This window comes from Cetorhinus maximus, unplaced genomic scaffold, assembly GCF_964194155.1.
Source record: "Cetorhinus maximus unplaced genomic scaffold, sCetMax3.hap1.1 HAP1_SCAFFOLD_917, whole genome shotgun sequence".
NCBI classification, from domain to species: domain Eukaryota; kingdom Metazoa; phylum Chordata; class Chondrichthyes; order Lamniformes; family Cetorhinidae; genus Cetorhinus; species Cetorhinus maximus.
Genome location: NW_027596859.1, coordinates 75,598 through 100,012, shown reverse-complemented (window position 1 = coordinate 100,012; position 24,415 = coordinate 75,598). Strand labels below are relative to the sequence as shown.

The following is a 24,415-nucleotide window of genomic DNA, read 5'->3' as shown; positions in this document are numbered from 1 at the left end:
GGCTCTGGTTCTCTTCCCCAGACCCAGTGAAATGTTGGCACGTACTTCTGGCTCTGCAGGTCGCTGGCCGTGGCGGCTGCCTGGATGTCCACGTCGCTCCGCGAGCGCGGCTGCTTGCCCTTGGTTGATCCTTTGTTAGAGCGTCGGCGCTCGCTGTAGGTGCGCAGGCTCTCCGAGCGACGCAGCTTCGCCGGCAGTCTTTACCGTGGCAGGAAAAGGGAAAAGAACCTGTCACCCCTGGCATGGAGGTCATCACACATAGGGGGAGGGGGCAGGTAGGGAGAGGGGGCAGGTAGGGAGAGGGGGGCAGGTAGGGAGAGGGGGGCAGGTAGGGAGAGGGGGGCAGGTAGGGAGAGGGGGGCAGGTAGGGAGAGGGGGGCAGGTAGGGAGAGGGGGGCAGGTAGGGAGAGGGGGGCAGGTAGGGAGAGGGGGGCAGGTAGGGAGAGGGGGGCAGGTAGGGAGAGGGGGCAGGTAGGGAGAGGGGGCAGGTAGGGAGAGGGGACAGGTAGGGAGAGGGGGGCAGGTAGGGAGAGGGGGCAGGTAGGGAGAGGGGACAGGTAGGGAGAGGGGGCAGGTAGGGAGAGGGGGCAGGTAGGGAGAGGGGACAGGTAGGGAGAGGGGGGCAGGTAGGGAGAGGGGGCAGGTAGGGAGAGGGGGCAGGTAGGGAGAGGGGGGTAGGGAGGGGGTAGGGTGAGGGGGCGGTAGGGAGGGGGGAAGGTAGGGAGAGGGGGGTCGGGAGGGGGGTAAGGAGAGGGGGGTAGAGAGAGGGGTGAGGGTGGGCGGGGTTTGGGGTGAGGGCAAGGGTGGAGTGGTGATGAGGGGGGAGAGAAAGAGAGGGCCGGGTGGTGGGGGGGGACGGGGGAGGGAGAGGAGGAGGAAGAGGTAGGAAGTTGGAGAGAATGGAAGGAACGAGGTGAGAGGGGGAAGAGAGAGAGAGAGAGAACGAGTGCAGAAGGGAGAGCCAGAGACAGACACAGAGAGAGAGAGAGAGAGAGAGAGCCCGACGCAGGCTAACAGGGGAAAGGAGAGTTCCTGACCAGAGTGTGGGTGAGACGGGGAAGGAGAGGGGGAGAGTGGGGGGGTGAGGGAGTGAGGGGGGGTGCGGGGGTGAAGGGGGGTGAGGGGGAGAGGGGGGGGTGGCGCTGGGCGCTGGGAGGAGACAGCTTGGATCCGGCGTTCACCAGGCCGACCTGAGGGCGCTGCGGCTCCGAGCAAGTGACAGGCCTCAGGCCTGAGCGAAGGAGCCTCTCGGGGTGAGGTCTGAGCCGCCGGCAGCAGCCAGTGGCCCCCAAGGACCAGGCCAGGACCCAGCTGCAGCCGGTGGGGTGGGGGGAGCCGGGGGTGGGGGGTGCGGGGGGAGAGAGAGAGAGAGGAGTCGTGGGCGGGGAGGCTGCCAGGCTCAGCCTCCATGTATCTCTCCGTCGGGATTGTCTCCATCGCTGGCCGGCCAGGACTCACGGAGATATCGGGGGGGGGGTTAACCAGGTGGGGGGGAGAGAGAGAGAGAGAGAGAGGGAGGGGGAAGAGAGCCTGGGAATGTGGAGAGAGACCCCAGCACCTCCCTCTCTCTCAGCCAAGTGCCCAGTCCTGGGGGGGGCGTGGGTGCCCCGAGGGTGTGGGGAAGTGACAGGTCAGGGACCGGGGCGGGGGGGGCTGTGTGTGGGGACCGGGGGGGTGTGGGAAGCCTGTAGGAGGGGGGTGAGGGTGGGGGTGGGTGTGAGGAGAGGAGCCTCACTCCGTGTGGGGCCGGAGGAGGAGGATGGCGACACGAGGTAGGGTGTGGTTTGGGTTGGCCTGGGCGATACTTATCCTGACCTGCGCGTCTCATCAAACATTTACAGTCACGTCACCTGCTCTCTTTACCACTAGAGCACAGCCCGTGTGCCTCCCCAGTCAAGAAGAAACATGCATCACCACCACCACCAACCTGAGTTTCCTTCTGTGGACAGAGCATTGCAAGCCATTAATATCAGGACACCGAGAGAGGGGGAGAGAGAGAGAGAGAGAGGGGGGCAAGGAGGGGCCCTGGGTAACCTGCACAGGTCACTCGCAGGCATTACAGCAGCCGGGTCCAGTGAACAGAGGAACACTGGCGATTTGAACGCCCTCCCACCCACGTTTCCAGGCTGCGTTTCCCCCCACCCCTCCCCCGGTTTGAGGCTGGGGTATCATTCACTTGCTCAGGGTTGAGTGTGACCCCTGGGTTCAGGGGCTGGACCCACACGAGGGCACAGCCAGTCTCCGGGGAGGATGCTGACTCTTTCCCGTGTGCCCCTGGCCCAGGCCTCTCTCTCTCTCCCGACTGCTGCCTGCTCTGGTCCCACCTCCTCTCCTCAGCCTACCGGCCGCACCCCCCCCACAAGTTGATGGTGAGGTGGTTGGGTGAGGGCAGGGGTACGGGCGGGGGGGATTTCCTCAGCTCTTTGTATTGAACTAGGAGGTTCCAGCAACATCCCCACACATTCACACACACACACACACACACACACACACGCTGGCGCTCACACGCGCACAGACGCTCGCGCTCGCACAGACGCTCGCGCTCGCACGCGCACAGACGCTCGCGCTCGCACAGACGCTCGCGCTCGCACACGCACAGACGCTCGCGCTCGCACACGCACAGACGCTCGCACACGCACAGATGCTCGCACACGCACAGACGCTCGCACACGCACAGACGCTCGCGCGCGCACACGCACAGACGCTCGCACGCGCACACGCACAGACGCTCGCGCGCGCACACGCAGACACTCGCACTCACACACGCAGTCACTCGCGCTCACACACGCAGACACTCGCGCGCGCACGCGTACAGACGCTCGCGCTCACACACGCACAGACACTCGCGCTTGCACACGCACAGACACTCACGCGCGCACACGCACAGACGCTCACGCTCACGCGCACAGACGCTCACGCTCACGCGCACAGACGCTCACACACGCAGACACTCGCGCTCACACACACACAGACACTCGCGCTCACACACGCAGGCTCTCGCGCCCACACATGCACAGACACTTGCGCACACATGCATGCTCTCGTGCGCACACACGCACGCTCTGCGCGCTCACACACACATGCTCTCGCGCTCACATGCACGCACGCCCTCGCGCTCTCACACACACCCGCACGCATGCTCTCGCGCTCACACACGCATGGTCTCGCACTCACGCTCACACACGCACGCACTCTCTCACACTCACACCCGCACGCCTTCGTGCTCACACACGCGCTCTCTCAATCTCACATGAACGCACGGTCTCGCGCTCACAAACACGCATGCTCTCGTGCTCACACATGCGGACACGCTCGCACACTCACTCGCTCATACACGCTCTCGCGCATTCTCGCACTCACACGTGCGCGCTCTCGATCTCACATGCACGCAACCTCTTGCGCTCACACACGCACTCGTGCTCGCACACACGCACACTCTCGCGCTCGCGCACGCACGCTATCGCGCTCACACATGCACGAACGCTCTTGCGCTCACACACGCTCTCGCGCTCACACACGCCCTCGCGCTCACACACGCACGCCTGCTCATGTTCACACACGCACGCTCTCGCGGACACATGCATGCTCTCGTGCGCACACACGCACAGACACTCGCGCACACATGCACACTCTGCGCTCACACACACACATACACTTGTGCTCACACATACACACACTCGCGCTCACGCACGCACGCTCTCACACTCACGCACGCACTCTCTCACACTCACGCACGCACTCTCTCACACTCACGCACGCACTCTCTCACACTCACGCACGCACGCCTTCGTGCTCACACACGCGCTCTCTCAATCTCACATGAACGCATGCTCTCGTGCTCACAAACACACACGCTCTCGCGCTCACTCGCTCATACACGCTCTCGCGCTCACTCGCTCATACACGCTCTCGCGCTCACTCGCTCATACACGCTCTCGCGCTCACTCGCTCATACACGCTCTCGCGCTCACTCGCTCATACACGCTCTCGCGCTCACTCGCTCATACACGCTCTCGCGCTCACTCGCTCATACACGCTCTCGCGCTCTCTCGCTCATACACGCTCTCGCGCTCATACTCGCTCATACACGCTCTCGCGCTCATACACGCTCTCGCGCTCACTCGCTCATACACGCTCTCGCGCTCTCTCGCTCATACACGCTCTCGCGCTCTCTCGCTCATACACGCTCTCGCGCTCTCTCGCTCATACACGCTCTCGCGCTCACTCGCTCATACACGCTCTCGCGCTCATACACGCTCTCGCGCTCACTCGCTCATACACGCTCTCGCGCATTCTCGCTCATACACGCTCTCGCGCATTCTCGCTCATACACGCTCTCGCGCATTCTCGCTCATACACGCTCTCGCGCATTCTCGCTCATACACGCTCTCGCGCATTCTCGCCCTCACACCCGCATGCACTCGCGTTCACACATGCGCGCTCTCGATCTCACATGCACGTACCCTCTCGCACTCGCACACGCACGCTATCGCATTCACACAAGCTCTCGCGCTCACACACGCACGAACGCTCTCGTGCTCACACACGCTCTCGCGCTCACACATGCGCGCACTCTCTTGCGCTCACACACGCTCTCGCGCTCACAGATGCGCGCACTCTCTTGCGCTCACACACGCTCTCGCGCTCACACACGCTCTCGCGCTCACACACGCTCTCGCGCTCACACACGCACACACGCTGTCGCGCTCACACACGCTCTCGCGCTCACACACGCACGCACGCTCTCGCGCTCACACACGCACGCACGCTCTCGCGCTCACACACGCACTTGCCAGGTCTCACAAACAGGACCCACTTTAGCAAAGGTACGGTGTACCTGCCTTCTCCTCGCTGTCCTCTCGAGGGAGCTGACTCACTGGGATACGGGGACCCCAGGAGCTGGCCGCCCTTCGGGATAAGAGCCGTGTGGCCACTCTTGACGTGTGGGCTGAGGCCATGAGCTCAGCCCGTTTACACCGCGCATCCCCAGCCAGAGGTCCTGCTCTTTCCCAAAAGCCCCTTAACACCACCCTCCCACCCGTCCCTGATTGCCTGGCCCGCTGTGTTAATAGGGTTAGATCACACTCTACGATAAGGCTACACACAAAGCTGACACTGCAAAGGCCACACAAGACCAGGGGTTTGGGGGGTGGAAAAACGGGCTGCGGGGTGAAAATCACACTCGATCGATTCCAGATGGCAGACTGCCAAGCGCGGGATGGGGTCGGGGGTCGGGGGGGGGGGGGGTCAGTGCCCTCTGAACCCGGCCGGTGCAGGGTCGTGGGTTGCAAGAGTAACCACCAAATCGGGGGAGCGAGCGAGGGGGTCGACCATCTGAAATGTATCGGTGGAAATCCACAGACGGGATAGTCGCACAGAGCACGGGATGGAGGGGGGGGCTTGGCAGGGGACTCACACACCCATCCCCCCCACCCCCCACCTCCCCGCCCCACCCGACAATCTTCCCAATCTCGGGGAGCCCTCCTCTGGCGCTGCTCAGGTCCACGGCCGTTCTACCTGCCCTTGGCTGCCTCTTTACACAATGATTCCCGGCAACATTCCTCTTCCAAATTCCACGGGTCTGGAAAGCCTCAAGCGACTTCACAGCCCCCTTGGCGCGCAGCGTTTCCTGGCTCCAATTTTAAGGTGTTGCCCCCTTGTTCTGGATCGTCCCGCACACCCCAATCCCCGCACCCCTATCCCCGCTCCGGCAGAGGAGGCACTTTCTCTCCATCCACCCCAGTGAATCCATCAGTCCCCTGTCGGTGTTCGTTGTTGTGGGTGGGGGGGTGGGCGGGCAGGGAAATGGAGTCTAAAACAAAAACAGAAACCCCTGGAAAAACTCAGCAGGTCTGGCAGCATCGGCGGAGAGGAGCACAGTTAACGTTTCGAGTACGGATGACCCTTCAACAGAACACGTCACGGGGACTCGAAACGTTAACTGTGCTCCTCTCCGCCGATGCTGCCAGACCTGCTGAGTTTTTCCAGGGGTTTCTGTTTCTGTTTTGGATTTCCAGCATCCGCAGTTCTTTGCTTTTATCTCTGCGTTAAACGGAGTATGAGAGTCGGGGTGTTTCACTGCAGCTGTACGAGGGGCCTTGGCGAGGGCCATGGCTGGGGTACCGTGCACAGCTTTCTTGTCTTCCTTGTTTGAAGGGGGAAGGTTGGAAGCAGTTCAGAGAAGACTCGTTCCTGGCACCGAGGGGGTGCCTTATGAGGCTAGGCTGGGCCCGGAGCCACTGCAGTTCAGGAGGATGGGAGGCGATCTTATTGAAACACATAAAGGTCGTAAGGGGGCTTGGTGGGGTGGATACCGGGAGGATATTTCCTCTCGTACAGACAACTAGAGCTAGGGGGGAGGCACATTCAGTATAAGCGGAGAGGAGGAGAATTTTTTTTCCCCTTCACAGGTTGGGGGGTCATTCGTCTGTGGAATTCTCTTCCCCGGAGAGCAGTGGAGGCCGGGTCAGTGAACTGATTCAAGACCGGGTCAGGCAAGGGGGTCAAGGGTCACAGAGAGGCGGGGAGGCAGACAGGAAAGCGGAGCTGAGACCCCCACCATCGGATCTTATCGAATGGCGGAGCAGGGTCGAAGGGCTGAATGGCCTCCTCCTGCTCCTGTGATCTCCGATATTCCTTATAAACACCTCGATGAGGTCGCCCCCATCGGTCTTGTGAAATCGAGGGGAATATGAGCCGTGTGTGTGCAAACCGCACCCCCCCCACCCCACCCCGATTTAACCCTCTCAGCCCGGCTATCGTTCTGCGCTGTGTGCACCCCCTTCAAGGTCAGTATGTCCCTCCTCAGATGCACTGCCCAAGCCTGAACACGGTTACACTCCAGAGGGTGGGAGGGGGTGGGGGTCTAACCAGAGCTCTGTCCAGCTGTGACTTCACTCCCACCCCCCACCTCCGGGAGAGGAAGGCCCACATTGCATTGGGATTTCGGGATTTATTTTCTATTCCCGCGATTTCTGCCCACGGACCCTCGACAGTTCGGTCAGGCAGACAACAGCTTTTGCGCGATCCGCTTGGTCTCCGTAGCCGCCGGGGTAAAGCGCGAGCGAGGGAGGGCCAGTGTCCCAACTCTCAGCCCACCGCCGCTCCGGCCAGCGAGGAGGGGCACCAAGCTCTGGCAGGGTCCCCCTCCCCACCAGGCCCGGGACGGGGGAGGGATCCACGGGCGGCTGGGAGGGAGAAGCCGGCAGGCGAGGGTTTTTTTTTTGACGGGACTGCGGCGTTAAGTGGTGGGGGGTAAGGTCTGGGAGAGATAGAGAGAGAGAGAGAGAGAGAGAGAGAGAGAGAGACAGAGAGAGAGACAGAGAGACAGAGAGAGAGAGAGAGAGACAGAGAGAGAGAGACAGAGAGATAGAGAGAGAGAGACAGAGAGAGAGAGAGAGAGACAGGGAGAGAGAGAGAGAGAGAGACAGAGAGAGACAGAGAGAGACAGAGAGAGAGAGAGAGAGAGAGAGAGAGAGAGGGAGAGAGAGAGACAGAGAGACAGAGAGACAGAGAGACAGAGAGAGAGAGAGAGAGAGACAGAGAGAGAGAGAGAGAGAGAGAGAGAGACAGAGAGAGAGAGAGAGAGAGAGAGAGAGACAGAGAGATAGAGAGAGAGAGAGAGAGAGAGAGAGAGAGAGAGACAGAGAGATACTCACAGGGAATAGGCTGAGCAGCAGCGGCAGCAACAGCAGATGAGAATGCCAGGGAGCCAGGTCAATTCCCATCCTCCGATCACCTACAACGTAAAAGGGGGGGGCAGGGACAAGACACACGCCCGGTGCCCACTGGTGCCCCCAGACCCCCACCAGCTCCAGAGTCCCGACTGAGAACACAACGCGCCGAACGTACAGGGGGTCTCGGTGTCCCCCCCACCCCTCGGCTGGTGGGAGTCGGGAAGCGTACGTGACTCACCTCGGAGATGCCAGAGGGAGTGCGGCTGACCGGCGCGCACAGTGCAGGGCCAGCGCCTGGGCTGCGGCTCTGTCCTGCTCTGTGGGGCGGGGTCCGCCAGCACTCAGGCGGCCAAGGGGAAGCCGCCCGGCTTTTCGTCAGCTCCTGGAGAACGTCGGCGGACAATCAGACAAAGGCACGACAGGAGCACAGCAATGTTAAAGACTGGGTCCACACAGACCAGCGGCAGCAAAGCCTCACAAACAGACCCGCCATCAGGCGGCGGGGGGGGGTCTCACCTCTCGTTCTCCGCTCCCTCCTCCTGCCCGTGCTCTCCTCCGGGCACCTGCTCACTCGAGGCTCCTGTCCGCAGGCTGCCATCTCCGCAGTCAGGAAAGGGCTGGTTCTCATTCCCTGCTCTCGAGCTGCTCGAGGGATGACCTGAGCCAAGCGGACGGAGAGTGTTAGTGATACACGGATACCCCACCCACGTGAATCCAGCTCCCTCACACTGTCACTCAGTAACCCCTCTCCCCCCAGCGCCCTGTGTTACTGACTGTATCTCTACTGATGTGAATCCAGCTCCCTCACACTGTCACTTAGTAACCCCTCTCCCCCTCCCAGCGCCCTGTGTTACTGACTGTATCTCTACTGATGTTAATCCAGCTCCCTCACACTGTCACTCAGTAACCCCTCTCCCCCCAGCGCCCTGTGTTACTGACTGTATCTCTACTGATGTTAATCCAGCTCCCTCACACTGTCACTCAGTAACCCCTCTCCCCCCAGCGCCCTGTGTTACTGACTGTATCTCTACATGTGAATCCAGCACCCTCACACTGTCACTCAGTAACCCCTCTCCCCCAGCGCCCTGTGTTACTGACTGTATCTGTACCGATGTGAATCCAGCTCCCTCACACACTGTCACTCAGTAACCCCTCTCCCCCCAGCGCCCTGTGTTACTGACTGTATCTCTACATGTGAATCCAGCACCCTCACACTGTCACTCAGTAACCCCTCTCCCCCCAGCGCCCTGTGTTACTGACTGTATCTCTACTGATGTTAATCCAGCTCCCTCACACTGTCACTCAGTAACCCCTCTCCCCCCAGCGCCCTGTGTTACTGAGTGTATCTCTACATGTGAATCCAGCACCCTCACACTGTCACTCAGTAACCCCTCTCCCCCAGCGCCCTGTGTTACTGACTGTATCTGTACCGATGTGAATCCAGCACCCTCACACTGTCACTCAGTAACCCCTCTCCCCACCAGCGCCCTGTGTTACTGACTGTATCTCTACATGTGAATCCAGCTCCCTCACACTGCTTACCTATGTCGGACTCCGAGTCTTCCCTGGGGAGTGCCAGACTCGTCCCAGAGCTCCCGCTGACCTCGGAGACGTCGAGGGATGCTCCGCTGACCTTGTGCCTGCCAGTGATGGCGTCCAGCTGGGATTTGACCGCATAGCAGGAATTCTTCCGGTCGACAGCCGCTTTCACTTGTGGAGGGAGGAGAGACCGGAACGTCAGCTTAATGACCCTCTGGCTTTCTAGAGTCGGCTGCTGGGCATGTGGGGCGCGGAGGTGAACACTAGCGGGTGACTGGGTGTGCGTGTGACATGACCTGCCTCAACGTTTTTGCCGATCATATTGAGGTGATGCCAGGCTCCATTAATCTGTGGGCACCGCGAGGTGGTGGGCGCCTCGAGGTGGTGGGGACCGCGAGGAGGTGGGTACCGCGAGGAGGTGGGCACCGCGAGTTGCAACCACGCAACTCACAGCCGCAATTTGACCGGGAATGTTCCAATATATTCGGCACCTGCCTAGTTCGCTACCAGAGGGAGTGCTGCACTGTCGGAAGGTCAGTACCGAGGGAGTGCTGCACTGTCGGAGGGTCAGTACCGAGGGAGTGCTGCACTGTCGGAGGGTCAGTACCGAGGGAGTGCTGCACTGTCGGAGGGTCAGTACCGAGGGAGTGCTGCACTGTCGGAGGGTCAGTACCGAGGGAGTGCTGCACTGTCGGAGGGTCAGTACCGAGGGAGTGCTGCACTGTCGGAGGGTCAGTACTGAGGGAGTGCAGCACTGTCCAGGGGTCAGTACTGAGGGAGAGCTGCACTGTCGGAGAGTTAGTACTGAGGGAACGCTGCACTGTCGGAGGTTCAGTACTGAGGGAGCGCTGCACTGTCGGAGGGTCAGTACTGAGGGAGCGCTGCACTGTCGGAGGGGTCAGTACTGAGGGAGCGCTGCACTGTCGGAGGGTCAGTACTGAGGGAGCGCTGCACTGTCGGAGGGTCAGTACTGAGGGAGTGCTGCACTGTCTGAGGGTCAGTACTGAGGGAGCGCTGCACTGTCGGAGGGTCAGTACTGAGGGAGCGCTGCACTGTCGGAGGGTCAGTACTGAGGGAGTGCTGCACTGTCGGAGGGTCAGTACTGAGGGAGCGCTGCACTGTCGGAGGGTCAGTACTTAGGGAGCGCTGCACTGTCGGAGGGTAAGTACTGAGGGAGCGCTGCACTGTCGGAGGGTCAGTACTGAGGGAGCGCTGCACTGTCGGAGGGTCAGTACTGAGGGAGCGCTGCACTGTCGGAGGGTCAGTACTGAGGGAGCGCTGCACTGTCGGAGGGTCAGTACTGAGGGAGCGCTGCACTGTCGGAGGGTCAGTACTGAGGGAGCGCTGCACTGTCGGAGGGTCAGTACTGAGGGAGCGCTGCACTGTCGGAGGGTCAGTACTGAGGGAGCGCTGCACTGTCGGAGGGTCAGTACTGAGGGAGCGCTGCACTGTCGGAGGGTCAGTACTGAGGGAGCGCTGCACTGTCGGAGGGTAAGTACTGAGGGAGCGCTGCACTGTCGGAGGGTCAGTACTGAGGGAGCGCTGCACTGTCGGAGGGTAAGTACTGAGGGAGTGCTGCACTGTCGGAGGGTCAGTACTGAGGGAGTGCTGCACTGTCGGAGGGTCAGTACTGAGGGAGTGCTGCACTGTCGGAGGGTCAGTACTGAGGGAGCGCTGCACTGTCGGAGGGTCAGTACTGAGGGAGCGCTGCACTGTCGGAGGGTCAGTACTTAGGGAGCGCTGCACTGTCGGAGGGTAAGTACTGAGGGAGCGCTGCACTGTCGGAGGGTCAGTACTGAGGGAGCGCTGCACTGTCGGAGGGTCAGTACTGAGGGAGCGCTGCACTGTCGGAGGGTCAGTACTGAGGGAGCGCTGCACTGTCGGAGGGTCAGTACTGAGGGAGCGCTGCACTGTCGGAGGGTCAGTACTGAGGGAGCGCTGCACTGTCGGAGGGTCAGTACTGAGGGAGCGCTGCACTGTCGGAGGGTCAGTACTGAGGGAGCGCTGCACTGTCGGAGGGTCAGTACTGAGGGAGCGCTGCACTGTCGGAGGGTCAGTACTGAGGGAGCGCTGCACTGTCGGAGGGTAAGTACTGAGGGAGCGCTGCACTGTCGGAGGGTCAGTACTGAGGGAGCGCTGCACTGTCGGAGGGTAAGTACTGAGGGAGTGCTGCACTGTCGGAGGGTCAGTACTGAGGGAGTGCTGCACTGTCGGAGGGTCAGTACTGAGGGAGTGCTGCACTGTCGGAGGGTCAGTACTGAGGGAGTGCTGCACTGTCGGAGGGTCAGTACTGAGGGAGTGCTGCGCTGTCGGAAGGGCCATGTTTCATATATTTAACCAGGGTCCATCTACCCTGTCAGGTGGATACCCTGACCGCTGTTAGATGGAGAACGGGGGAGTTCTCCTTGCTGCAGTGAGGCCAATAATTATCCCTCAGCCAATATCACTAACACAGGTTAATGACACTTACTACAGCTCATCCGCTGCTGAAACCCTCACACCAGCCTTTTTTATCTTCACACTGGGCTATTCCAACACATTCCTGTCTGGTCTCCCACGCTCCATCCCAAACTGTTATACAGCACGTTCAAACCTACTCCAAATCCCATTCATCCAACACCCCCAGTGCTCGCTGAGCAACATCATCTTCCAGCAGGGGAATGTATCATTTTAATATTCACCTTATTCACACCCCAGCATGGCCTCAACCCTCCCTATCTCTGTAACCTCCCACAGCCCCTACAACCCTCCCTATCTCTGTCACCTCCTCCAGCCCCTACACCCCTCCCTATCTCTGTAACCTCCTCCAGCCCCGACAACCCTCCCTATCTCTGTAACCTCCTCCAGCCCCTACAACCCTCCCTATCTCTGTAACCACCCCCAGCCCCTACAACCCTCCCTATCTCTGTACCCTCCTCCAGCCCCTACAACCCTCCCTATCTCTGTACCCTCCTCCAGCCCCTACAACCCTCCCTATCTCTGTACCCTCCCCCAGCCCCTCACACCCTCTCCATCTCTGAAACCTCCTCCAGCCCTACAACCCTCCCTATCTCTGTAACCTCCTCCAGCCCCTACAACCCTCCCTATCTCTGTAACCTCCCCCAGCCAATACAACCCTCCCTATCTCTGTAACCTCCTCCAGCCCCGACAACCTTCCCTATCTCTGTAACCTCCTCCAGTCCCTACAACCCTCCCTATCTCTGTAACCTCCCCCAGCCAATACAACCCTCCCTATCTCTGTAACCTCCTCCAGCCCCGACAACCTTCCCTATCTCTGTAACCTCCTCCAGCCAATACAACCTTCCCTATCTCTGTAACCTCCTCCAGCCCCTACAACCCTCCCTATCTCTGTAACCTCCTCCAGCCCCTACAACCCTCCCTATCTCTATAACCTCCTCCAGCCCCTAGAACCCTCCCTATCTCTATAACCTCCCCCAGCCCCTAGAACCCTCCCTATCTCTGTAACCTCCTCCAGCCCCTACAACCCTCCCTATCTCTGTAACCTCCTCCAGCCCCTACAACCCTCCCTATCTCTGTAACCTCCTCCAGCCCCCTACAACCCTCCCTATCTCTGTAACCTCCTCCAGCCCCGACAACCCTCCCTATCTCTGTCACCTCCTCCAGCCCCCTACACCCCTCCCTATCTCTGTAACCTCCTCCACTATTGGCCTCTTGTGCACTTGGCCACTCCCCCCTCAACAATTCCCATCGCTCCGCCATTGGCGGCCGTGCCTTCAGCTGCATTGGGGCGGGGGTCCTGAGCTCTGGAATTCCCTTGCTCAACCTTTCCGCCTCTTGACCAAGCTTTCCTCCATTAAGGTGCCCCTTCAAACCCACCTCTCTGGCCTGGCGTCTGGACCCCCCTCCCCCCCGGTCCTGATGTCCCCCCCGAGACTCCGTGTCAGGCTTGGTCCAAGTGCCTGGGGACCACCGTGAACTCCCCGAACGGTCCTATCCGGGACGCAAGCTGTCTGGACGTGACTCGGAATGTGCCGGAAGGTTCCCCCCGCTGGGCAAGGAGCGTGGGGCCTAGGAGCAGGGAGTAAGGGGGCCACTCGGCCCCTCTCGAGCCTGCTACCCCGTTGGAGAAGGTGGCTGATCCGACGGGCGGTCTGGACTCCGGCCGGTGGGACCCCAGAGCCAAGGGGGACGGCCTTCCCCACGGAGCGGGGTCCGGTCTGGCTCGAGTCGTTCCGGCCTCTGTCTCTGGGGGGGTCCCTCTCCGAATGGATTGGGAGGGGGGGTGGGGAGGGGGAGATGGTCCCCGACTCTGCAGCCTCCTCCCGCCTTCCTCCCACCGAACACACTCCCCGCTGCCATTCCTCCCGTCGCCTCCCTGCTATCCCACAGTGAGCGCCGGGAAAGATCCTGACACGAGAGCCAGGCCGGGAAACGAGAGATTCAGCAGGAAAATCTACCTCCTTCTGGTCGCGGGTCAGCACCTGGAAAAGCAAAAGGAAGAATTAAGCAGCGGGTTCAGCGGCCGGAGGTTTGCAGTGGTTATTGAGCCCTCTACACTGCTGCGCTCTGGCTCCATCCCCTCACTCCTCTCCTGCTCTGGAGCAGAGTGCCCCGTGGATCCGACGGTGGAGGGCACCACCATCTAGTGGCAGTAGACCAGTACTGCTGCCTGCGATCCTGCAGCTTTCACTTACAGGCAGGCGACAGCAGAGGGCAGCAAACGTCCCCACTCCGAAAGCTGCTCTGGGGAGATGGGGGTCAGTCCCTCACCCAACCCCTTCCCCACTTCCTCCGCTTCCCTCGCTCGCTCCCCTCTCCTTCCTTCCCATCCCTTCCCTTTCTCTGCTCTGCTTTCCTGCCTTCTCCTTCCCTTACACTCCCCAGTCCAAAGGATCCCCGATCCCCCTCTCCCAGGTACAGGATCCCCGATCTCCCTATCCAGTGTACAGGATCCCCGATCCCCCTCTCCAGTGTACAGGATCCCCGATCCCCCTCTCCCAGGTACAGGATCCCCGATCTCCCTCTCCAGCGCACAGGATCCCCGATCTCCCTCTCCAGCGTACAGGATCTCCGATCTCCCTCTCCAGCGCACAGGATCCCCGATCTCCCTCTCCAGCGTACAGGATCCCCGATCCCCCTCTCCAGCGTACAGGATCCCCGATCTCCCTCTCCAGTGTACAGGATCCCCGATCTCCCTCTCCAGCGTACAGGATCCCCGATCTCCCTCTCCAGCGCACAGGATCTCCGATCTCACTCTCCAGCGTACAGGATCTCCGATCTCACTCTCCAGCGTACAGGATCCCCGATCTCCCTCTCCAGCGTACAGGATCCCCGATCTCCCTCTGTAGCGTACAGGATCGCCGATCTCCCTCTCCCAGGTACTGGATCCCTGATCCCCTTCTCCAGCGTACAGGATCCCAGATCTCCCTCTCCAGCATACAGGATCATCGATCCCCCTCTCCAGCGTACAGGATCCCCGATCTCCCTCTCCAGCGTACAGGATCCCCGATCCCCCTCTCCAGCGTACAGGATCCCCGATCACCCTCTCCAGCGCACAGGATCCCCGATCACCCTCTCCAGCGCACAGGATCCCCGATCTCCCTCTCCAGCATACAGGATCCCCGATCTCCCTCTCCAGCGCACAGGATCCCCGATCTCTCTCTCCAGCGTACAGGATCCCCGATCTCCCTCTCCCGGGAACAGGATCCCCGATCTCCCTCTCCAGCGCACAGGATCCCCGATCTCCCTCTCCAGCGCACAGGATCCCCAATCTCCCTCTCCCGGGAACAGGATCCCTGATCTCCCTCTCCACGTACAGGATCCCCGATCTCCCTCTCCAGCGTACAGGATCCCCGATCCCCCTCTCCAGCGTACAGGATCCCCGATCTCCCTCTCCAGCGTACAGGATCCCCGATCTTCCTCTCCAGTGTACAGGATCCCCGATTTCCCTCTCCAGCGTACAGGATCCCTGATCTCCCTTTCCAGCGTACAAGATCCCCGATCTCCCTCTCCAGCGTACAGGATCCCCGATCTCCCTCTCCAGCGTACAGGATCCCCGATTTCCCTCTCCAGCGTACAGGATCCCCGATCTCCCTCTCCAGGGTACAGGATCCCCGATCTCCCTCTCCAGGGTACAGGATCCCCGTTCCCCCTCTCCAGGATCTCCCTTCCCCCTCAGAGTGGCTCCGTGCTGTCCCTGCGCACACGTCTCAGAGGAAGGAGTATGTGGTTGTTACTCACTGCTGCTGGGCTCATTGCGAGGCTGTCGCCTCAGATCCAAAATGCTGCCAATCCCCTTCCTCTTCTTCTCATCAGGCCTGACTGGATCGCTGTCCTTCCTTGGTGCAGGCCCCTGCACAGCACAGCACTCAGTGAGCAACAACAACTTACATTTAAACAGCACCTTAGACAGAGCAAAACATCCCAAACTGTCTGACAGCAGCATCAAAGCGGCAGAAACCTGACACCAGGGGCCGACAGGAGAGATTAGGATGGGTGATCAAAAGCTTAGTCAAAGGGGATGCTTTTAAGGACCATCTTAGAGATGGAGATAGAGAGAGAAAGAGAAAGAAAGAGAGAGTGAGAGCGAGAGAGTAAGATGGGTGGGATGGGGTTTAGGGAGGGTTGTAGGCAGAGATGGGGGGGGTGTAGGGGCTGGAGGAGGTTACAGAGATAGGGAGGGTTGTAGGGGCTGGAGGAGGTTACAGAGATAGGGAGGGTTGTCGGGGCTGGAGGAGGTGACGGAGATAGGGAGAGATGTCGGGGCTGGAGGAGGTTACAGAGATAGGGAGGGTTGTCGGGGCTGGAGGAGGTGACGGAGATAGGGAGAGTTGTCGGGGCTGGAGGAGGTTACAGAGATAGGGAGGGTTGTCGGGGCTGGAGGAGGTTACAGAGATAGGGAGGGTTGTCGGGGCTGGAGGAGGTTACAGAGATAGGGAGGGTTGTCGGGGCTGGAGGAGGTTACAGAGATAGGGAGGGTTGTCGGGGCTGGAGGAGGTTACAGAGATAGGGAGGGTTGTCGGGGCTGGAGGAGGTTACAGAGATAGGGAGGGTTGTCGGGGCTGGAGGAGGTGACGGAGATAGGGAGGCCTTGGTGTGATTTGAAAACTGGGATGAGAATTTTAATATCGAGGTGCTGCCGGACTGGGAGCCGCTGTATCTCAGCGAGTCCAGGGGGTGACGAACTGGACCTTGTGTCGGGATGCACAGCAGCAGAGGTCTGAATGAACTCACGCAGGGCAGAATCTGGGAGGCCAGGCAGAAGGGCATTGGAATGATCAGGTCTGGGGCTAAAAAAAGGCTGGGGTGAGGGCTTTGGCAGTGGAAGAGCTGAGGTGGGGTGGGGGGGGGTTGTTACGGAGCTGGAGATAGGTGGTCTTCGTCATGGTGATGATGTGGTCGGAGGCTTATCACAGGGTGAACTTGTGAACAGTCTGGTTCAGCGTCCGACAGTTGTTAGGAAGAGGAATGGCGTCAGTGATTGAGGAACAGAGTTTGTTGTTGGGCCTGAAGGCGATGGCTACAGTCTTCCCAACGTTCATGGAGCCCTGGACACTGAGCTCCCAGCAAGCCTCCCGGGCTGCTTCGGCTCACGCCATGGGGCCCTGGGTCTCAACCCGCCGCCACCCACAGCTCATCGCGACGTCACCCAGTGAGAGAAGGTCGAGAGGTGACCGGACGCAGGTCATCGAGGTTCAGTGGGATAGGTGCAGAGAAGGTGTTTCCATTTCCAAGTGCCCGTTACTGGCGTGCCTGCCAGGATATTCGGCCACAAAGGCATCGCCATCCCGCCTAACTTTCCCACTTTGCAATGGGAGCTCCACGCTCGGGGTCCCCTGGGTTTGAAGAAGGGGTGGGGGCTGTTGCGGGGGCGGGGGGGAAGGGGGGAAGGGTCACAGGGGAGAGGGAGAGGGATCGGTTCATGCTCTATAGGGCAGCAAAGCACTGCTGGGCTCTGGGCAGGGGGTCGGGGGTTCCCACTGCTGAGGGAAAAAATGATTAGCGAGCTTCAATTTAAAATCATTTTTCAAAAGTTAGTTGAATGATTAGTTTGGGGATTGATACAGGTCAATGGGGAGAGAGCGGGACAGTGGGATTAGTTTGGGATTGATACAGGGCTATGGGGAGAGAGGGACAGTGGGATTAGTTTGGGATTGATACAGGGCTATGGGGAGAAAGCGGGACAGTGGGATTAGTTTGGGATTGATACAGGGACATAGGGAGAGAGCGGGGCAGTGGGATTAGTTTGGGATTGATACAGGACTATGGGGCGAGAGCGGGGCAGTGGGATTAGTTTGGGATTGATACAGGGCTATGGGGAGAGAGCGGGACAGTGGGATTAGTTTGGGATTGATACAGGGCTATGGGGCGAGAGCGGGGCAGTGGGATTAGTTTGGGATTGATACAGGGCTATGGGGAGAGAGCGGGACAGTGGGATTAGTTTGGGATTGGTACAGGTCTGTGGGGAGAGAGCGGGGCAGTGGGATTAGTTTGGGATTGATACAGGGCTATGGGGAGAGAGCGGGACAGTGGGATTAGTTGGGATTGATACAGGGACATGGGGAGAGAGCGGGACAGTGGGATTAGTTTGGGATTGGTACAGGTCTATGGGGAGAGAGCAGGACAGTGGGATTAGTTTGGGATTGATACAGGGCTATGGGGAGAGAGCAGGACAGTGGGATTAGTTTGGGGATTGATACAGGGCTATGGGGAGAGAGCGGGACAGTGGGATTAGTTTGGGATTGATACAGGGCTATGGGGAGAGAGCGGGACAGTGGGATTAGTTTGGGATTGATACAGGGCTATGGGGAGAGAGCGGGGCAGTGGGATTAGTTTGGGGATTGATACTGGGCTATGGGGAGAAAGCGGGACAGTGGGATTAGTTTGGGATTTATACAGGGCAATGGGGAGAGAGCGGGACAGTGGGATTAGTTTGGGGATTGATACAGGGCTATGGGGAGAGAGCGGGACAGTGGGATTAGTTTGGGGATTGATACTGGGCTATGGGGAGAGAGCGGGACAGTGGGATTAGTTTGGGATTTATACAGGGACATGGGGAGAGAGCGGGGCAGTGGGATTAGTTTGGGATTGATACAGGGACATAGGGAGAGAGCGGGGCAGTGGGATTAGTTTGGGATTGATACAGGGCTATGGGGAGAGAGCGGGACAGTGGGATTAGTTTGGGATTGATACAGGGCTATGGGGAGAGAGCAGGACAGTGGGATTAGTTTGGAGATTGATACAAGGCTATGGGGAGACAGCAGGACAGTGGGATTAGTTTGGGATTGATACAGGGCTATGGGGAAAGAGCAGGACAGTGGGATTAGTTTGGGGATTGATACAGGGCTATGGGGAGAGAGCGGGACAGTGGGATTAGTTTGGGATTGATACAGGGCTATGGGGAAAGAGCGGGGCAGTGGGATCAGTTTGGGATTGATACAAGGCTATGGGGAGAGTGGGACAGTGGGATTAGTTTGGGATTGATAGAGGGCTGTGGGGAGAGAGCGGGACAGTGGGATTAGTTTGGGGATTGACACTGGGCTATGGGGAGAGAGTGGGACAGTGGGATTAGTTTGGGGATTGATACAGGGCTATGGGGAGAGAGCGGGGCAGTGGGATTAGTTTGGGATTGATACAGGGCTATGGGGAGTGAGCGGGGCAGTGGGATTAGTTTGGGATTGATACAGGGCTATGGGGAGTAAGCGGGGCAGTGGGATTAGTTTGGGATTGATACAGGGCTATGGGGAGTGAGCGGGGCAGTGGGATTAGTTTGGGATTGATACAGGGACATGGGGAGAGAGCGGGACAGTGGGATTAGTTTGGGATTGATACAGGGCTATGGGGAGAGCGGGACGTGGATTAGTTTGGGATTGATACAGGGCTATGGGAGAGAGCAGGACAGTGGGATTAGTTTGGGGATTGATACAGGGCTATGGGGAGAGAGCGGGACAGGTGGGATTAGTTTGGGATTGAGGGTAGGAAAGAGCAGGAAAGAGCAGGACAGTGGGATTAGTTTGGGGATTGATACAGGGCTATGGGGAGAGAGCGGGACAGTGGGATTAGTTTGGGATTGATACAGGGCTATGGGGAAAGAGCGGGGCAGTGGGATCAGTTTGGGATTGATACAAGGCTATGGGGAGAGTGGGACAGTGGGATTAGTTTGGGATTGATACAGGGCTGTGGGGAGAGAGCGGGACAGTGGGATTAGTTTGGGGATTGACACTGGGCTATGGGGAGAGAGTGGGACAGTGGGATTAGTTTGGGATTGATACAGGGCTATGGGGAGTGAGCGGGGCAGTGGGATTAGTTTGGGATTGATACAGGGCTATGGGGAGTGAGCGGGATAGTGGGATTAGTTTGGGATTGATACAGGGCTATGGGGCGAGAGCGGGGCAGTGGGATTAGTTTGGGATTGGTACAGGGCTATGGGGAGAGAGCGGGACAGTGGGATTAGTTTGGGATTGATACAGGGCTATGGGGAGAGCGGGACAGTGGGATTAGTTTGGGATTGATACAGGGCTATGGGGAGGGTGCAGGGCAGTGGGATTAGTTTGGGATTGATACAGGGCTATGGGGAGAGAGCAGGGCAGTGGGATTAGTTTGGGATTGATACAGGGCTATGGGGAGAGCGGGACAGTGGGATTAGTTTGGGATTGATACAGGGCTATGGGGAGGGTGCAGGGCAGTGGGATTAGTTTGGGATTGATACAGGGCTATGGGGAGGGTGCAGGGCAGCGGAATTAGTTTGGGATTGATACAGGGCTATGGGATTAGTTTGGGATTGATAGAGGGACATGCAGAGAGAGCAGGGCAGTGGGATTAGTTTGGGACTCGCACTGAGCCAGCACAGACTTGAGGGGCCAAACAGGCTCTTTCTGTGCTTCCAGTGCAATGGAACAGGAAACCTTCCCTGGGCCTGCAGCCAATTCCATGTCCCGGCTGAGACAGCAGACTCTCCGGGATCCACAGGCATTGGCTGCACTCGAGGCACACACTCAGCAACTCCCCTCCCCGGGCCGCACACCCCCACCACCCACCCCACCCTCCACCCCGCCCGCCACCACCCACCCCGCCCTCCACCACCCACCCCGCCCTCCACCACCCACCCCGCCCGCCACCACCCACCCCGCCCGCCACCACCCACCCCGCCCGCCACCACCCACCCCGCCCACCACCACCCACCCCGCCCTCCGCCCTCCACCACCCACCCTACCCTCCACCGCCCACCCTACCCTCCACCGCCGGCCGCGCACCCCCACCACCCACCCCGCCCTCCACCACCACCACCACCACCATGGTGGCTATTTGGCTATGTGGGCATCACAGGCAAGACCGGACTTGTAGCACCCACCAACCCTCTCACTCCCCGACCCACAGTGGAGGGCAAGGGCAGATACTGAATAAATAATCGATGGCAGAAATCCTGCCTCATTCCCCGCCCCCACCCCTCCGCCCCCCACAATGGTCCTGAGGGCAAGTGCATGCTTAAATGCGACTTGGGGGATGAAGAGAGTGAAGCCTGGTTATTGAGGTCAGGCTGAATGCCCCACATGGTGGGGCGGGGGGTCGCGAAGATGCCAACCTCTCCCGAATCTCAGGTCTGGCGGTGCCATCTCCCCCAGCCTCCGGGGGCAGCCTTGGGGGTCCCTTGCACCCTCCCTCCACCCCTTCCCCCAGCCTCAGGCCCTTCACTCACCTTCCTGCGCATTAAAAAGTGTCGCTTCTTCTCAAGTATCCGCGGCTCCTTGGTTTTCACGCCAAGGTGCTTCATGTAGGTCACCACGGCGTTGTAGACAGAGGTGCTGCAGTGGGAGGGTCGGAAGAGGCGGGAGCGGGGACGAGAGGGAAGAAGAGCAGAGTTTCAGTCAGTCGGGCCTCCTCGTCGCCGCACCTTTTAGCTCCCCGAAACCGCCGGTCGGAGCTGGCGTCAGCTGGCAACAACCCGCTTTCACTCCCCCCCCGCTCTTTAGATCAACCGGCGGCCCACCAAAGCGTGAAGCCCGCCCTAGTCGAATAGCCACTGACGCTCAATCAGCGCATCGGGGCACGGGTTAATAACCGGATGAGGGAGAGCCTGCTTCGCAGGGCGCAGGGGACCCGGGACTGCCCTCGTCTCTCATGAATTTGTTCAGCAGCCTCTGTATCTGGCCCCGCGCTGTACCTGTCCTGGGAGTGTTTGATGGGGACAGTGTAGAGGGAGCTTTACTCTGTATCTAACCCCGTGCTGTACCTGTCCTGGGAGTGTTTGATGGGGACAGTGTAGAGGGAGCTTTACTCTGTATCTAACCCCGTGCTGTACCTGTCCTGGGAGTGTTTGATGGGGACAGTGTAGAGGGAGCTTTACTCTGTATCTAACCCCGTGCTGTACCTGTCCTGGGAGTGTTTGATGGGGACAGTGTAGAGGGAGCTTTACTCTGTATCTAACCCCGTGCTGTACCTGTCTTGGGAGTGTTTGATGGGGATAGTGTAGAGGGAGCTTTACTCTGTATTTAACCCCGTGCTGTACCTGTCCTGGGAGTGTTTGATGGGGACAGTGTAGAGGGAGTTTTACTCTGTATCTAACCCCGTGCTGTACCTGTCCTGGGAGTGTTTGATGGGGACAGTGTAGAGGGAGCTTTACTCTGTATCTAACCCCGTGCTGTACCTGTCCTGGGAGTGTTTGATGGGGACAGTGTAGAGGGAGCTTTACTCTGTATCTAACCCCGTGCTGTACCTGTCCTGGGAGTGTTTGATGGGGACAGTGTAGATGGATCTTTACTCTGTATCTAACCCCGTGCTGTACCTGTCCTGGGAGTGTTTGATGGGGACAGTGTAGATGGATCTTTACTCTGTATCTAACCCCGTGCTGTACCTGTCCTGGGAGTGTTTGATGGGGACAGTGTAGAGGGAGCTTTACTCTGTATCTAAACCCGTGCTGTACCTGTCCTGGGAGTGTTTGATGGAGGCAGTGTGGAGGGAGTTTTATTCTCTATCTAACCCATGCAGTACCTACACCGGGAGTACGGGATCATTGTTGACATCTCCCCTTTCTCCTCCTAATGGGAGCTGATGGTCACCTCTTGCAAGTTCCCATGACTGGCTCGAATCTCCGGGTCTGAAGGAGGGTTCTGTGGTGTTGGGGGGGGCAGTGGATACAGGGAATAGGCTTTGGTTAGTCAGCTGCTGAGCAGTGAAGCACTGTTGGAGACTGCACTGGGGGCTCTGGGAGTGGAAACAAAGTGAAAAACATGCAAAAAGCGTTTGGGAAAATGTGCAGACTGTGTTTCCCCTGGGGTATCACACCCCCTCCCCACCTCCCCGACCCTGCAATCTCACAGCCAGCAGCACACAGTCATCTGTGGCAAGCCAGGAGTTTATTTTGAAAATCCTTTCCTGGAAGAGGACCAAGGCCCCAGGGGACAGAGCAGAGGCACACATTCTCCCAGACCCAGGTCCCATGTGGTTGGATGGAAGACATGGAGAGATGCCCAAGTGTGGGAATGTCAATCCTGGACTCTCTCATATCCCCACACACTGCTGCCTAACCCCAGCGGTGCTCAGAAACAAGGGAACAGCATTCAGTCACTGTCCAGCAGAATGGCTGGCACTTCCTGGGGTCAGTCACTCGGACATATACCCTCCCTCCTAGTGTTCTCTGTCTGTCTGTCTGCCTCACCCTCTGCCTGCCTGCTTCTGTCTGCCTCTCCCTCTCTGTCTCTCTCTTTCTCCCTCTGTCTCTGGGTCTCTCTCTCCCTCTCTGTCTGTGTCTCTACATGTCTCTCTCTCTTTTTTCCATGTGTGAGAGTCTCTCTGTCTCTTTCCCTTTGCGCCTATCTCTCCTTATTCTCCCTCTGTCTGTCTGTCTCTCTGCCCCCATGTCTCTTTCCCACTCTGACTTTCCCTCTACATCGGTCTCTCTTTCTCCCTCTGTCTCTTTGTATCTCTGTCTGTCTCGGTGTGTGTCTCTGTCTCTTGCTCTCCCTCTGTGTCTGTCTCTCTCTTATTCTCTCTCTCTCCCCCCAGTGTCTCTTGCTCCCTCTGTGCCTCTTTCTCTCTCTTCCTCCGTGTGTGTCTCTCTCTTTCTCCCTGTCCCTCTCCCTCTCTCGTGCTCTCTCTCTCTCTTCCCCCCCCGTGTGTTTCTTCCTGTGTCTGTCTCTCTCTCTCACTCTGTGCCTCTCCCTCCATGTTTGTCTCATTCTCAGAGTGGCGCTCTCTCTCTCCGTGTGTCTCTTCTCTCTCTCTCTCCGTGTGTGTGTGTGTGTGTCTCTCTCTCTCTTCCTGTGTGTCTCTCTCTCGCCCCATGTGTCTCTCTCTCTCCTCCCTGTGTGCCTCTCCATCCTTGTGTCGCTCTCTCTTTCTCTACTGTGCGTCTCTCCATGTGTGTGTCTCTCTGTGCGTGTGTGTCCCTCTCTTTCTCCGTGTGTCTCTCTCTCTCCGTGCAAGTCTTTCTCCCTCTGTGCCCCTCTCTCTCTCTCCTGTGTCTCTCTCTCTCTCTCCGTGCAAGTCTCTTTCTCCATCTTTGCCCCTCTCTCTCTCTCCTTCTGTGTCTCTCTCTCTCTCCGTGCAAGTCTCTTTCTCCCTCTTTGCCCCTCTCTCTCTCTCCTGTGTCTCTCTCTCTCTCCATGCAAGTCTCTGTCTCCCTCTGTGCCCCTCTCTCTCTCTCCTGTGTCTCTCTCTCTCTCTCCGTGCAAGTCTCTTTCTCCCTCTTTGCCCCTCTCTCTTTCTCTCTCTCTTCTGTGTGTCTCTCTCTCTCTCTCTGTGCAAGTCTCTTTCTCCCTCTGTGCCCCTCTCTCTCTCTCCTGTGCCCCTCTTTCTCTCTCTCTCTTTCTGTGTGTGTCTCTCTTTCTCTGTGCAAGTCTCTTTCTCCCTCTGTGCCCCTCTCTCTCTCTCCTGTGTCTCTCTCTCTCTCTCTCCGTGCAAGTCTCTTTCTCCCTCTGTGCCTCTCTCTCTCTCTCCTTCTGTGTGTCTCTCTCTCTCTCCGTGCAAGTCTCTTTCTCCCTCTTTGCCCCTCTCTCTCTCGTGTGTCTCTCTCTCCGTGCAAGTCTCTTTCTCCCTCTGTGCCCCTCTCTCTCTCTCCGTGCAAGTCTCTTTCTCCCTCTGTGCCCCTCTCTCTCTCTTTCTGTGTGCGTGTCTCTCTCTCTCTCCGTGCAAGTCTCTTTCTCTCTCTGTGCCCCTCTCTCTCTCTCTCCTTCTGTGTGTGTTTCTCTCTCTCTCTCCCTCTGTGCCCCTCTCTCTCCTTCTGTGTGTGTCTCTCTCTCTCT

At 58.9% G+C, this 24,415-nt stretch overlaps 1 protein-coding gene and 1 pseudogene across 1 annotated transcript in view; one reads left to right on the top strand and one right to left on the bottom strand.

Moving 5' to 3' along the window:
* arhgef1 (Rho guanine nucleotide exchange factor (GEF) 1) overlaps positions 1-24,415 on the bottom strand; it is a gene marked incomplete at its 3' end in the record, with an annotated part of 108,323 nt that overhangs the window by 41,015 nt on the left and 42,893 nt on the right. The window contains exons 9-14 of the mRNA XM_078536121.1: positions 20,872-20,977; positions 15,417-15,528; positions 13,634-13,657; positions 9,219-9,386; positions 8,193-8,334; positions 46-198 (exon numbers count right to left, since the gene is read on the bottom strand). Coding sequence (XP_078392247.1) covers positions 46-198; positions 8,193-8,334; positions 9,219-9,386; positions 13,634-13,657; positions 15,417-15,528; positions 20,872-20,977 — 705 coding nt within the window. The remainder of the gene's footprint in view (positions 1-45; positions 199-8,192; positions 8,335-9,218; positions 9,387-13,633; positions 13,658-15,416; positions 15,529-20,871; positions 20,978-24,415) is intronic.
* LOC144675119 (uncharacterized) lies at positions 13,928-15,148 on the top strand (annotated as a pseudogene).